A 15,767-nucleotide genomic window follows, 5' to 3' on the forward strand; every position below is an offset into this window, starting at 1 on the left:
TCTAGAACGCTGGCCTGTGAGTGTTGGTTTTGATAATTTACTATAAATAACTATCTAGTTTATGACAATAAAGGCAAAACTGGCACCAAATGTAAAGAGAAGCATATAACAGAATTACAAAGATAAAAAGGAAGAATGAGATGCAAAGTTCTCATTTTTTTTCAACAAATAAGATAGCTTGCTACTCTGGCCTAATGAAAAGACTTTGATGAACTGAGACGCATACTGCCAAAGTACCTGAAATCCCACAGAGCTTTGACACAAGGATTTTTCATTTTGATATGACATCCTATCACAAGATAGCTTCTGGTTCAATAAGGCTTAAATTTGAACTCGTAAGTTTTCATCTGTCCAACAATGCATAGGCATATTAAATTTAACATCCATTCTCTCTCTTGAATCTCTAATCTTTTTCCACTGGCTTTTTCTTCCCTACCAATAAATGTATACAGGTCTCCCTACCTGGGAAAAAATCAATCATTTGATTATCCTTTCAGCTATCATCCTCTAGCTGTGCTTCCTTTAAATCTCAAACTTCTGGAATTGGTGTGCTACACCCAAAGTCTCTATATGCTATCCATTCACTCATTAATCTTGTATATCTGGTTGCTATACCTATGTACTACTAAAACTCCACTCACAAAATTTAATAACCCTCTGCCTGATCCAATGGCCTTTTTTCAGGGTTCATCCTCCTTGATTTCTCTCTAGCTTGGCACTACTAACTAGCCTTCATTGAAATTCTCTTGCCATGTTGTTCCAATCTGTTGCTGCAGCTTCTGAGGACTTGGGAGGTTTCCAGGCAGATTGGCTAACAAAATTAAAAGCAACAAGCATCTATTTGGTGTTTTAACTTACAGAAATAAAGATATTTATGGATTAACAAGAAAACTGGGAGCATGGTGGTATGGGAAGAAAGATGAAGGATACCTCTGGATCATGACCACCAAATATGACAATGGTGCACCACATATCTGGCAGGTACAACATGACTGGTATTCAGGCCTTGGGTGAGATTATCTCTAGACCATAGCAGAAAGAGGAAGGGGATCTATCTATAACTCTGAGAAAGGCACCCTGTAGAGTAGGTACTCACATTATGCCAGGCTCTTGTCACACTTCCTAGGGTATGTCTGGATTTCTTCCCACACAAAGTTTTACAGAGAGGAGGGAGATCTTGCTAAGGCATGTCTTATAGGTTTCACTCCTCTAGCATTATACGCAAGGAGGTACCAATCACTGAGGTTGCTGGGAGCACAAAAATTTCCACTGAGGAAGGCACCAGGCAAAGGTTCCATAAAAGGTAGATGATATAGGAGATATTTTGTTGCACTATCTACAACAGAGACAATGTACTCCAAGAAACGATGGGTCAAGAAAACCAGAGAAGTTTTCTAGACTGCCATATACCTGGCTTCTATGACACTGTGTCATCCTGGTTATCTTCCTATCTTCTTCTGAATCCCGCCTATTCTTCAAATCGAATTCTGTTCTTACCTGGTCAATATAGCCCACCCTGATTGCCTTCAACCCACTGTCCCTGGTGAAATCTTCCCCAGAATTCCCATAATACTTGTTTGTAGAATTCATTTGACACTTACCAATTCAATACTCTTATCTTTTTATGTGTATATGTCTTGACTCTCCAATTATATTATTAGCTCCTTAAGGGAATATACTAAGAGACAGAATGGCCTAGTTTACGGAGAGCCATCCTGGCAGTCAGGAAGATGTAGGTTCAAGTCTTATTTCTGAAATATACTAACTACTTACTAGCTAGACTATGGGGCAAGTCATTTAACTTCTCAGGGATCCAGGCAAGTCATTAATTGCAAAACTCTACATTGCCAGAGGGAATTCTGTACCAGGAGTACCCCACACTGATGAAATCTTAGGTCCATTCCAAACAAAACAAACAAACAAAAAAAACCCCACAAACCATATATTATTATACTTTTTGTATACCAATAGCACTTTGCATAAAGCATGCACCCAAAAATATTTTATATGATCACTGACCAAGGTAGCACAGAATTGGCTACTTCTTTATTATACCAATAATTCTTTTTTCTTTTTATTAGCACTTTATTTTTTTACATCCTTCTCTCTCCACTTAAAGAGTATTTTTCCAATTACATGTAAAGGCAGTTTTCAAAATTCACTTTTATAAGATCTATAGTTTCAAATTTTTTTCTCCCTCCCCTTCTCCTTCCCCAAGACAGCAAGCAACCTGATAATAGGCTATACATGTACAATCATATTAAACATATTTCCACATTAGTCATGTTGTGAAAGAAGAATCAGAACAAAAGGGAAAAACCATGAAAAAGAAAAAAACAAAAAAAGACAACAGTATGCTTCAATCTGCATTCAGCAATAACTCTTTTAAAGATCACATTGCATTGGTTTGATACCTACTATTCATAGTTATTGTTCGTTTAGTTCATTGTGCACAAATCTTCAAAATGAAATATCTTTTTTAAAAACTAAATTCCATTCACGAATCAACAGCCCCCACTACGTGCCATGTATGTGTGGGCTAGTATAGAATGGGCTACTGCTCAGCACTACACATGCACCATGTCCATTTTTCCAAATACTTTTGCTACCTTCATCACTACTCTCTACTCGGGCATCAAGGAGGGTAAGCCAATGAGTACTTTCTTCAATCAGTGAATGTCTAATTCAGTAAGTACTCAAAAAATAAATGTTATTTAAACATTTTCTATCAGTCTCAACTTTTTGGTGGGGTAGTTCAACTATGCTATTCTCCTCCCTTGAAGTCTCAGCTCCCTTCTCCCACTGTCAATCCTCAACTTTCGGTCAAATCCCCACCACCTACCTTCTCTGTTCCTATTGCCCAACTCCTGAATTCTGCTGGAGAAGACCATACAACTATGCTTGACTGGGTCCATTTAACATTCATGTTATCTAAAACAATCAAGTCCTCACTGCTGCATGGCAATCCTTTTACATGACTGCCTCACTATCAGGCACCTACATCAGCTGTTCTGAACGTTCTCCCTTCTTCTCAAGCCCCTAATGGTACACTGCTTCATGGGACGTGACTTCTTCCCTTTCCCTGAAAAAACAGAGGCCAGCTGTTGTGAGTTTCTTCATCTACCTTATATATTTCAAAGCCCTCTACACCTTTAGCTATTCTCTTCTCCTTTGTTCCAATTTCTGAGTATGAGGTGGCCATTCTCTTTGTCAAGGCTAATCCCAATACTATTCCCTAAATCCTGCCCCTTCTACCTGTGCTAGTAACTTGCTCTATCAATCATTCCTTCCTCAATTTCATGTTCAATGTCTCCCTATCTACTAGGCTCCTTCCTTGCTGCTTACAAACATATTCATATCTTACCTGTTAGCTACATGGCACAGTGGACAGAGCACTGGCCTGGAGTTTGGGTGACCTGAGTTTAAATCCAGCCTCAGACACTTACTAGCTTTGTGACTCTGGTCCAAGTCACTTAACCTCTGCCTGACTCAATTTCCTCAAAAATAAAATGGGGATAATAATAGCACCTACCTCCCAGGGTTGTTGTGATGATCAAATGAGAAAATATTTGTAAAGCTCTTAGCACAGTGCCTGGCACACCGGTAGGTGTTTAATAAATGCTTGTTTCCTTCCTTCCTAGCATTTAAGAAAAAAAATAAACAAACTTCATTTGACCCTGCCATCCAAGCTAGTATCCTACATCTCTCCTTCCTTTCACTTCCACTTAAAGAATAGCCTACAGTCCTTAGTAATCTAGCTTCTGATCCCACAATTCTACTGAAGCTTCCCCTAAAAAAATACCCAGAGCTCAACTACTAAATCTACTGGCCTCTTCTGGATTCTCACACTCCTTGACCATTCTCCTGCTGGGCAGATTTTGGTACTACTGACCATTCTCCTATTAAACATCGTCTACCCCTTTGGCTTCCACAACACTGCTATCTCCTTGTTGTCTTTCTATCTGACTTCCTCCTTCTCAATCTTTTTTCTAGTTTTCTATTTCATGCTTCCTAAAGTGTCAGTGTCCCTCAAAGCTCTGTTCTTGGCTCCCTCCCCTTCTGTTTATGTATGTATATATCTCTCTATATATGATCTGATCTAGTACTATGGCTTCAATTATCACCTCTACACAAATACTCCTAAATCTATATATCTAATCCTAATTTTTCTCTCAAGCTCTAGGATCTCTAAATGCCTGTAGGACATCTCTACAAGGCTCTTTGGAATGTCAAACTGAATACATTCAGAATGGAAATTCCTCTAATCTTCCCTCTGTCTTTTAGGGAACAGAGGCCATCCAGCATGGCTCAGAGCCATTGTTAGCATTTTCTCTCTCACTCTTCAAATTTAAAATCCCTTCCATTGAGAAGTACTATCAATTCTGCCTCCACAAAATCTCTTTACATTCGTCTTTCTGCTTGTTCTCCCAATTGTTTATCTTTTCTCTTCTACAATGTATCTACCACAAAGCTGTCAAAATAATCTTCTTGAGATAGACCTGACTATGTTATTCTCCTGTTCAAAAAACGTCAGTAGTTTTCCACTGCCTCTAGAAAAAAATACAACCAATTCCTTAGCCTGACATTGAAGGACCTTCCCAATCTGGTTCCAACCTACCCTCCAGCCTTACTTCAGACTACTCGCCAATATACAGTTTATATTCCAACCAAACTAGACTTATTAGTAACTGGCCAATTTTGACACTATTTTCCACATCTTTTTCATTTACACATATTGTCCTCTAGTTTAGAATATACTCCCCTATCTCCATCTCTTGGAATCCTCATCTTCCTTAGAGGATCAGCACAAGGCACCATTTTCTCCAGGAACCCTCCCTGTTGCTAGTTTTCCCTCTCTCTTTAAATTGCCTTTTCTTATCCTTATTTTTGAGCGTGCTTCTAATAAGAGTAAGCTTTCACATTATTGTGAATTCGGTCCTGGATTTAGAGTCAGGAGTTCAAATCCTGCCTCTCTTTAATTCATTAACTGCACAGCCAAAGGCAAGTAATTTAATTCTTTGAGCCTAAGTTCCTCTGTCTATAAAACTGGGATATCTGTAGTAACTGAATTACAAGGATTCCCATGAAGCTCAAATGTGAAAGCATTCTATACACTTTAAAGTACAACATAAAATGTCAGCTATGTTGCTTAATCTGCATTATTTCATTTTTGTCTTTGTATCCAAAGTGCTCTGCATTGAAAATGCAAGTGATAAACATTTATTCAACTAAATTAATAGTTCTGAGAACATTTTTATAATTTGATTTGTCACTGATGTTAGGCTGACTTTATTTCTCCTCTTTCCCTATCCCAGTTCTGCTGACACAGAAATATCCCATTCCACTTTTTCTTGTCTCTGGACTGAAGCCATATTTAATTTTCTTACCACCAATCACTCGTTCAATTGCTTGTTCAAAGTGAGTTTGATTTATGGCATCTGAAAGGTGTCTTGCAGCTATCAAAGCAGCTTCATTACAGACATTAGCAATATCAGCTCCTGCAAAATGAAGGAACAAAATAAATATTCCACCAGCTTACAAATATAAAACATGCTTAAATTAATTAATAAAATTATAGTCCTTTAAGATCAACACCTTCCCTCCCCCCCAGAATTATCTGGCTTTTCAAAATGATCAGTGATATATTTGGTGAATGTTTTACTGCAAAGGATATTTAGTAAGTTCACCTCAAACTGTCATAAAAGGATAAAAGAGTGGCAATGCTTTCACTTTAATGCTCAACATGAATCACTATACTGTTAGAAACAAAAGCAGAAAGAGAAACACTAAAATAACTAATAAATTATTAAACATTTACATTTTAAATTATTCATAATACTTACAAAATTTTTCCATATGGTATATTCCTTTAAATAAATTTTTCAGAAAATAAGTGAAGATCAAGTAACTTAAATGATACTAATTCTGAAATCCAAATGTAACAATCAAGTAAAAGATTAGCATATTAATCGTCAACTTCTTATTCCACTCTTAGGGATAACAGTCTCTAATAATTTTCTTTATTTCCTCTCCATTTGTTGTGAATTCCATCTCATTTTTTATTTGGTAATCTGGTTTCTCTCTCTCTTTCTCCCCTGCCCTCTCTTAAAGTTAACAGTTTCTTTATTTTATTGGTTTAAAAAAAAAAACCTTAAGCTTTATCAGTGCAAATCTTTGCTGTCAATTTTTTTTTTGGCCCTACACATACATTCCTATTAAATATATTTTCACATTAGTGATGTTGTAAGGAAGAATTAGAACCAATAGGAGAAACCATCAGAAAAAGGAAACAAAACAAAACAGAAGAAAAAAATAGCAAATGGTATGCTTCAATCTGCATTCAAACTCCATAGTTCTTTCTTTGGATGTGGATAGCATTTTCCATCATGAGATGCCTTAGATCTTTGCATTGCTGAGGAGGGTTAAGTCTATCAACATTAGTCATCGCACAACATGGCTGTTACTGCGTACAACATTCTCCTGGTTCTGTTCACTTCACTCAGCATCAGTCCATACAAGTCCTTCCAGGTTTTTCTGAAGTCCGTCTGCTAATCATTTGTTGTAGCACAATAGTATTCCATTACATTCATGTACCACAACTTGCTCAGCCATTCCCCAATTGATGGGCATCCTCTCAATTTCCAATTCTTTGCCACCAGAAAAAGAGCTGCTATAAATATTTTTGTACATATGGGTCCTTTTCCCATTTGTATGATCTCTTTGGGATATAATCCTAGAAGTGCTATTGCTAACTCAAAGGGTATGCACATTTTTATAGCCCTTTGGGCATAGTTCCAAATTGCTCTCCAAAATGGTTGGATCATTTTACAACTCCACCAACAATGCATTAGTGTTCCAATTTTCCCACATCTTCTCCAACTTTTATCATTTTCCTGTTTTCTCATGTTGGCCAATCTGATAGGTGTGATGTGGTACCTTGGGGTTGTTCTGATTTGCATTTCTCTAATCAATTTTTGCTGTCAATTTTGTTGAATTTTTTGATTTTCAAAATTTCTGCTTACTTTTGTTATTCTTTTGGGATGGGTAATTTGATGATTTTCCAGGTTTTTAAGTAGCAGACTTGGTTAACTGGTTTTTTCTTTGTCTCTCTTAGTACAAGCATTCAGAGCTACATATTTTCCATTAAGCTTCAGCTGCCTCCCACGAGTTTTAGTAAATTGTTTTAGCATTTTTCTCTAATTTAATTCTGTATTGTTTTTAAGACATGTTATTTGGTCTAGTAGTTCTTTACATTAACATTAGATTTTCTATTCTTTACTCATATTTCCTAATTAATAATTTCTATTGTTATAATCTATAAAATGCTTAATATTTTCACTTTCCTGCATTTGAGCTGATGTCCTAGTATATGAGCATTTGTAGACATCCCTATGGTGCACTTTTATAGATAAGTGTACTGCTTAAGATTTCCATTCAATAGTTTTTGAAGGACAAACATATTGCTGAATGATCCATCCTTAATTTTCATTTTTTTTAGATTTATCTAACTTTGAGACACATTGGACTACCCAGGTACCACTGTCTTCTTAATAAGTTCTTCTATAATTGTCAGTTTTTCCTTTAAGTGTTTAGATGCGATGCCATTTGGTGCTTATGAATTTAATACTGATATTGCTTTCATTATTTATAGTACCTTTAAGCACAGTATAGTTTCTCTGCTTGTCTCCTGATTATATCTTTTTTACTGTTGCCTTGTCCAAGATCATGATTGCTGCTCCTCCTTTTTCAGACTCATCTGAGACATAATAATTACAGGCTTTTCCCTCCCGTTCAGAATGTAAACACTGGTTAAGTATTTAGCCTTCTGAACTATTATTCATGCTTGTTTATCTTTTGGGAATTTCATTTGTTCATTGAATGCATTTCAAAGACTTTGCCCAGCTTTGTTTGGTTTTTTCTTTTAACAAAAAATGCTTAGAAATCATCAATTCTACTAAAAGTAAATTTTTTAAATGTATGATTATCTTCAACTTTTTAATTATTCTTGAGTGCAAGCCATTTTCTTTCCATTTTGATAAATAGATTTCTAATCTTTCTTTTCCTTTCTCAGGACTGAGAAAGCATAGCTTGCAGTGATTCTTTATTTACACTTTAACTATCAGTAGTCATGACATTATCTCTCTGATCTAGGAGCTCAACAATTATATTTCTGGATGCATTACTCCGAGGGTTCCTCCTCTGTTCATGGGATTCAAACCTGTTCTTTGCTTTCCTTGCCAATACTTATAAGGCAATCTTCTTTTATGATAATTTGAAATATGACTTTCAGGTTTTTTACTTCATCACATTTTTCAGGGAGGTCAGTTATTCTAAGAATCTCTCTCTAAGCCCTGTTTTTCTGGGTCAATTGGTTTTGATTTATAATCAGAATCTCATATATTTTTCCAGTTTTGTTGTCTTTTGACTTTGTTCTAAAACAGTTTCATAGAAATAAAAAGTCCAATGATAACATTTTCTCTTTTCTTTTCTTAGAGTGTCTACTGGTGGTTTTGGTTTTGTTTTTTTTTTTTTTGGTGAGGCAATTAGGGTTAAGTGACTTGCCCAGAGTCACACAGCTAATAAGTATTATGTGTCTGAGGCTGGATTTGAACTCAGGTCTTTCTGACTGCAAGGCCAGTGCTCTATCCACTGCACCACTTAGCTGCCGCTGAGTGTCTACTGTTTTAAGGTTTCCTAACTTCCATTCTAATTCAACAAATCTTTTAAGTTTTTCATTTAGAGTTCTAATTTCATTCTTTATTACTTACTTCAGTTCCTTTATTAGGCCTTCCAACTATTCTAGACATACTTATGAACATTCCAGTCTCTTTTCTGAGATTCTAGCTGTAGCTGATGTCGAATTATATTATTCTTCTGAAACCTTAAACTGGAATTTTCTTATTCCCTTGCATTAAGTATCTTCTCTCCCCACCCCACCCTTAACCCTCCCCCAAAGGACTTCTGTCTGGGGAATTTCCTTTTCCCTCTTTGATGGTTTCATCTTATTCAGTACATTTCCAGCTGTTTTGCTGAGGGAGTGCATGACTTATACACATATCAACTCAGTCTTATCAGAACAAGTCGAAAATTCACTGCATTAGGCATTCAAATTCTGGCAATCACTTGCTAATTTGAACTCTAGGCAACTCAGTTCCTCACATGAAAAATGGAGGGGGAGGGTGTAGATGACCATCAAATTTCCCTCAATCCCTGAACCTATAACCACAGATTCTATTCCAAACAGTGATAGAGCAGGTTTCACTGTTCAGTCTCTCTCTCTTCTGTACTTCTTGTCTCTATCATTGCCACTGGACAAACTCATGAACTTCTGCCCACTAAGGATAAGGGAATTTGGTCAGATTACTGCTAACACGAAGCTAAGAGGTAGTGACAGTGACTTAGTTGGCTGCTGAAAGTCCTTAGTATGGAACCATAACACCTACTAATAGTCCTGACAGATTTATGTTGCTGTAGTTACTACAGTCACCACTGTTGCACTAATTAGTAGAAGAGAATGTGAGGTCTGCTCATCATAAAGTGGTTTCATTGTATCTTTGTTAATTTTTTTTCCTGTGAGCCATTACCTTTCAAACATTTCTTTTTTTTTTTTTTTTTGTTGCCACTACGTTTATTACTTTATATGGCTGTTTTGAGGTCATAAGGGGGATCTGGCTTTAGATGACATTCTTAATCAGGCATTTTGTCTAAACTTTCTTGCTGACCCGTTCTTCTTTCTCAAAATCCCCACAATTTTCAACAAGAATTGCTTCCATCATTACTATTTAAATTTTTCATTTTGATTTTGGGGGTCTGAATTTTACATAACTTTTTAAGTAGCCCAAGGGTGAATTCAAGGTGGGAGGAATAGAAATTATTGTATTCCTTGTAATTATCATAGTATAAGAAACATATATGAAGAATTCAAAAGTTCACCTTCTACTTACCTGAAAATCCTGGAGTTAAGGATGCAAGTTTTCTTGCCAATTTCTCTTTATCCAGTTCAACTTCTAGTTTTAATGGTCTGAGATGAACTTTGAAAATGGATGCTCTTCCTTTTATATCTGGTGGCCCTATATGTTTTTTTTTTAAAGAGAAAATTTTTTTATAATTTAACATTTACATTTATCCTCTATGAGAAATAATATCTCACAATAATAATCTCACCAATAAAGATTTGCCTATCAAAGCGCCCAGGCCTCAATAACGCAGGATCTAAGATATCCGGTCTATTGGTGCCTGCCAAAATGACCACATTGGTTGTTGTGTTAAAACCTGAAAGAGGATAGTAAACATGTAAGAATTATTGTCATAGCACAGAAAATAAGAGCATTTTTGCTATTAAAACACTTTATTATCTAATAATCTTTTGGCAGATAAGCAGAAATCATATCCACCAATGATGACAATAAAATAGCAAAATGACAAACAGGTAAAAAAAACTTATAAAAATACTTTTGAAACAAGAAGACATCACTTCACCAAGCAATACTGAAGGTTATTAACAGGTACTTACCACTGGATTTGGTGAATATAACTGAAAGTAGATTACATTAAAACTATGCCTATCAAATAGCTAAGATCAAAGAATATAATCAAAATGTCTTTAAAAGCGACATTTGTACAAACTCAGTCTACAATACTCAAAGATCACTGAACAAATGGCTAACAAAAGTCACGTGGATTAGTTTAGAGAAATAGAAGAGGTTTATGATAATTCAGGAACAGATCACCGCTACCAGAGGGTTGTTCTTAAGAAAAGACTTAATGGTCAATGGGTATAATGTAAACTACAGGTAGAAAGCCTGCAACATATCACTGAAGACTATAAAAATTTACTATCTACCAAATACCCAGCAAGATATAACCTCGTAGCCAGAATTATACATCAAAAGCTTACCATCTTTTATGAACTAAGAGATAACAAATCTCCATACTACAGAGGCTTAGAAATATTCTTGAGACCTAAACCAATAAACTGTGCTAGTATACTACCAAAGAACTGCTACCCATAAATGTCCAGACATAATACTGATCCAGTAAAAACTTTAAAAAGAACATTGTTAAGATATATATCTTCTTGCCAGAGACTTATAATCTCCCAAGCTACATGAAATGGAAAGCTTTCAAAATAGCTAGCAGAGATCAAAGTCATGCCCTGTTGTCTTTTCTGCTACTATGACTGTATGAAAGATTCTTTTGGTGAGACTACAGAGGATGAGCTTATATTCTAATACTCATATTCCAGTACAAAGAGCAATCACTTTATCTACCTGAACAAAAGACCATAGAACATTAAATGTATAAGAATAACAATGAGATAGCAACTTGTTCAAGGATTATTTCTATTTATATCTCACCAAAGAAAGACAAAAAGAATAAAATAACCATTGATATTTAGTGCTTAAAGGCTCTACAAATTTCTTTTTAGCAAAGCCTCTTATTTAGTCCATATAACAATCCTGTAAACAAGGTGCTATTTTAATTTTTTTTACTGTTATTAGTATTCCCATTTTACATGTAAGGAAATAGAGACAGCTATTCATCTTATACCTATAGTTGTTTTGAGGTGTACAAAGTATTTTACATGTTATCTTATCTGAGACTTACAACAACCCTAGGAGGTAGATACTGTTATGCCCATTTTACAAATGAGGAATCTGAAAAACATTGTGCCTAGGGTCGCATAAAGATAATAATTGTCTAAGACAGGATTTGAACTTAGGTCTTCTTGGTTCCATGCCCAGCACTCCATGAACAATGCTACCTCACTTCCTCGTAGCTTAGTAATTGTGGTAAAATTGTCACATATATATTTTAAAATGTTCAAAATCAGTTTTTTGAGGATAGACAGCAGACACAGGATGAAATATAAAAGATATTTGTTTAAGTAAAAACATAGATGATTTGAAAATCTAGATGCAGATAAGAAATGCTTTTTTCCCTACAATTCTACAAGTCAGGATAAAGACTCAAAATGTTACAGTAAGCTGGCTGAGGACTGTAACCTGTGAATCCAAGCTGTTTAACAATTATAAATATCCCTAAAACTTTATATGGCAATTATTTATGTACTAGGAAACACTGCATAGACCAAATCTCCCATTTACTGCATATTTAGCAATGTTCAAATTTACTGTTACATTAGATGGAAGGTTACCTAAACTGATTCCCTTAAGTGAAGGAAAAAAGTAATGATTTCTAATAAGCTGTTGTGTGATAACAGAGAAAATCCACTATTTAATCATTAAAGGAATATATGTTGAATCAAATTCAAACTTTGGTTACCCATAAATTTCACTGTGGGTTCTGAACATTTCAGAATGATAAAAGAATTCTGAGATCTAGATAAAGCTTTCGTTTACTATGCCAGCAGCTGGATTTTCTTCCAGCATCAAGAACAAAACACTTTATCATATAATTAAAGTTAAGAGATTACATTCTACTAAAGCATAAGCTAGCAAATGACTAGCACAATGTTTTATATACAGGTCACTTACTGAATTTGTTATTAAATCAAATAATAGATTTTGGTAACTAGCAAGGAAGATATAATTTTTATATTGTCTCTGTATCAATATAAGCTGTAAATCACCTACAGGAAGATTTAGTTGGTTAAGTTTTAATAGAATGCAGTATTTTTGCAGGGTTTTAGAGGGAGGTAGTATCATTCCATCTTCATGATCACTATCATTTTAGATAAGAAAATATGAACGGTTAGAAGTAAAATGAGTTTGAATAGTTACCATCCATTTCTACAAGAAGTTGGTTGAGTGTATTTTCCTGTTCACTTTGGCCTCCAAAGTTGCCTCGTCCTCTCTTCCTACCCACTGCATCTATTTCATCAATGAAGAGAATGCAAGGGGCATTTTTACGGGCAACAGAAAATAAGTCACGGACCTTAACAAGAAAACACAACACTGGAAATGAGTTTAGTCAATGGTACAGCATTTTAAAAGAGCATCTGCAATTATGTTCTTTATACTTCACACAATTTTAATATTCCAGTATTATACACTGGTACATATCTGAATAAGCCATCTTTTCTAGATAACAAATAAATATCATATTACATGGTAATTAAAGTGTTTTAAGACCTCAAGCCAGTAAATGAAATTGTTCTTCAATTCATTATAACTATGTTCCTATTATAATAAAATAATTACCCTTTATAACAAAAGCAAGTAGATATTATATCTTTACCCTACAAAAAGTGAAATGTCATCAAGTTCCAATTTTAAGAGTACAATTAATTTTACAAATTCAGACTATTCTGTAGTCATCACATTTAACTGTTAAAATATTCAACAACTCAAAAATAACCTAAATTTAACTTTCTACTTATTTGCACAATATTAAGCAAGGCAATTATTTTATTTAATATGTATTAGTTTCCTTCTCTATAAAAATGGTGAATTTTTCACCTTCTTGACAGGACTACTATAAAAACTAAGGGGGAAAAAAAGATTTACAATGTACTTTGCAAAAATTGTTTCATAAACACTAAAAGTCAAGCAGCTTAATTGCTGGTAATTAGTTTCTATAATCAAGTATTCAGAAATCTTAAAACATTTCTTTTATATGCTACATTACTTTTACAGATTAAGTAAGGGTTTAGACTTTCAGAATTGTGTATTAGTCCTCAATTCAAATTAAGCATTTAATCAAAAGAAAAAAAGTAACTTAAAGAAAGAAAAATCTTCAAATTTTTCCTTTTGTTTTTCCTTCTAACTTCCATTAAACTTGTACTTCAATGCATATCATAACATGAAAATAATTTTATTTCTCAACAGTTATGCCAGCAGAGTACAAGCTCTGATAGGTTCTACCAAACTGGGCAGACTTCTAGTATAGGCTTGATGACAGAGTATATGTCTGTCATCTAAGGACCAGTACAGCTAAATCAGGAAAGGTTCATCATCAGAAGGTTGGTGACAAGGTAATGATACTTGTCAGCCACAGCAACCTATGAAGATCAGCTACAAAGGCACATGGGGGTTTCCATCTGCATAAGTGGAGAATGCATATACACTAACGAAACCATGAATTCAGATGTATGAAAGTTATCTTCTTCATAGAGTCCCAAACTGGTAAATAAAAAAACTAACATGATTGTGGGATGAGAACTTCAGACATTTCTAATCAGGACCAATTTTATGTGCAGAAGATTTGTATGCATTGTTTTCAGAGACAGCTAGAAGGTGTTCTGCCCTTGAAAAAAATGCTACTCTATCTGCTTAGTTATGCTTGAAAAATCCCCATTAAATACACATTTAACTTAAAAGTTTTCCCCTCACTCTCCACTATAAAAATGCAAATATTCTCAGGAAGGGTTACATTTTTAAAAGTCTAGTCTACCCTTCAGTCTGAATTTGTCAGTTATTTTTCAAGAACTGGTCCTGTTCTTAAGTAACAGCTAATTGGTAAAATGTGGAAATAATACCAATTCCTTGCATTTCAAGACTTCTTAGTCAAAAGATTTTAAGCTTTAACCACATAAGAATAAAAATTTGACATACTCATGGTTATGATCAACCAATCAATAAACTAAAATTACTTCTCAAAAGAGACAGCTAAATGTTATAATGGTTACATAAAACACTGTAATTCTGAGGAGAAAAAACAGTATACTAGCTTTCTATAACGCAGTTCATTCTAAGCCCACTGGCAAAAAGGAAATCCTCAAAGCTATTAGTAATAGGGGATAGATTCCTTAAAGTTAAAATACATGTTTCTATCTTCATAAGTTCTCATACTAGGACAAAAACTTACTCTAGCTGGACCCACACCAACAAACATCTCCAAAAACTCAGAGCCATTTACTGTAATGAAAGGGACATTGGCTTCTCCAGCTGTTGCTTTGGCTAGAAGTGTTTTTCCAGTACCTGGAGGACCAGTTAGAATGGCACCCTTCAAAAACAAAAATGGAGGGGGGGGGGAGAATCACACAATTAGCCTTTCACAAAAGTAAATTCAATTTTCATGAAATAATTACAGCATATAATTTATGAATTTGAAACAAAATATACATACTATATTTTTCTCAAAAATCTGAGTTATGTTATAAAATCATAATGCAATTATTAGCAAAGGCAAGTAAAAAGAAGAAAACCAAGGAATTTTTAGAAGACTAAATGACTTTAAAACATTTCAATTTAATTGGCACCATGAGAATTTAGTTTCAAAGATAAGTTTCTTCCTAAGCCTTTGAGGTACCAGTTATTTAAAATACAAGTCGAAAAAAAAAATACAAGTAAGTCTAGGTCTACAAAAATTCAATTTGGTTCAACAAGGATTGCTTAAGTAGATACAGACCCTAGAATGCAAAGACAGATAAGAGAGGCCTCCTCTCAAGAAGTTTACAATCTAAAAGAGTAAATGTTAAATTTAGGTAAGGAAAAATAAAAACTGCCTAGATATTTGAGGTAAAGGATTCTCACAAGGATAACTGACCTAAACCTCAAATCCTTTTTCATGACATTTCCTTATTCTCTCAGTTGTTAGTGTTTTCCCTACCTCACCTTCAAATTATTTTGTATATCTTTGAATTTACTTATCTTTACATATTTTCTCCCCAATAGACCATAAGCTCCTTGAGAGCTAGGGAAGTTTTATCACTGTCTTAAAATCCAGTTGAGGGCTGGTGGCACAATGAACAGAGCATGAGTTTAGAGTAAGAAGTCTTGAGTTCAAATCTGGTCTTAGATACTTACTAGAGTTATGACCCTGGGTAAGTCACTTAACTTCTGTTTACCTCAGTTTCCACAACT

At 34.7% G+C, this 15,767-nt stretch overlaps 1 protein-coding gene across 2 annotated transcripts in view; it reads right to left on the bottom strand.

Moving 5' to 3' along the window:
• Positions 1–15,767, bottom strand: part of AFG3L2 (AFG3 like matrix AAA peptidase subunit 2) — a 50,437-nt gene that overhangs the window by 14,825 nt on the left and 19,845 nt on the right. For both annotated transcript variants that reach the window (XM_020985563.1, XM_020985562.1), the window contains exons 9-13: positions 14,770–14,907; positions 12,744–12,897; positions 10,165–10,272; positions 9,945–10,070; positions 5,388–5,498 (exon numbers count right to left, since the gene is read on the bottom strand). In XM_020985563.1, coding sequence (XP_020841222.1) covers positions 5,388–5,498; positions 9,945–10,070; positions 10,165–10,272; positions 12,744–12,897; positions 14,770–14,907 — 637 coding nt within the window. The remainder of the gene's footprint in view (positions 1–5,387; positions 5,499–9,944; positions 10,071–10,164; positions 10,273–12,743; positions 12,898–14,769; positions 14,908–15,767) is intronic.

This window comes from Phascolarctos cinereus, unplaced genomic scaffold (genome assembly GCF_003287225.1).
Source record: "Phascolarctos cinereus isolate Bilbo 61053 unplaced genomic scaffold, phaCin_HiC Scaffold_4;HRSCAF=312, whole genome shotgun sequence".
NCBI classification, from domain to species: Eukaryota; Metazoa; Chordata; class Mammalia; order Diprotodontia; family Phascolarctidae; genus Phascolarctos; species Phascolarctos cinereus.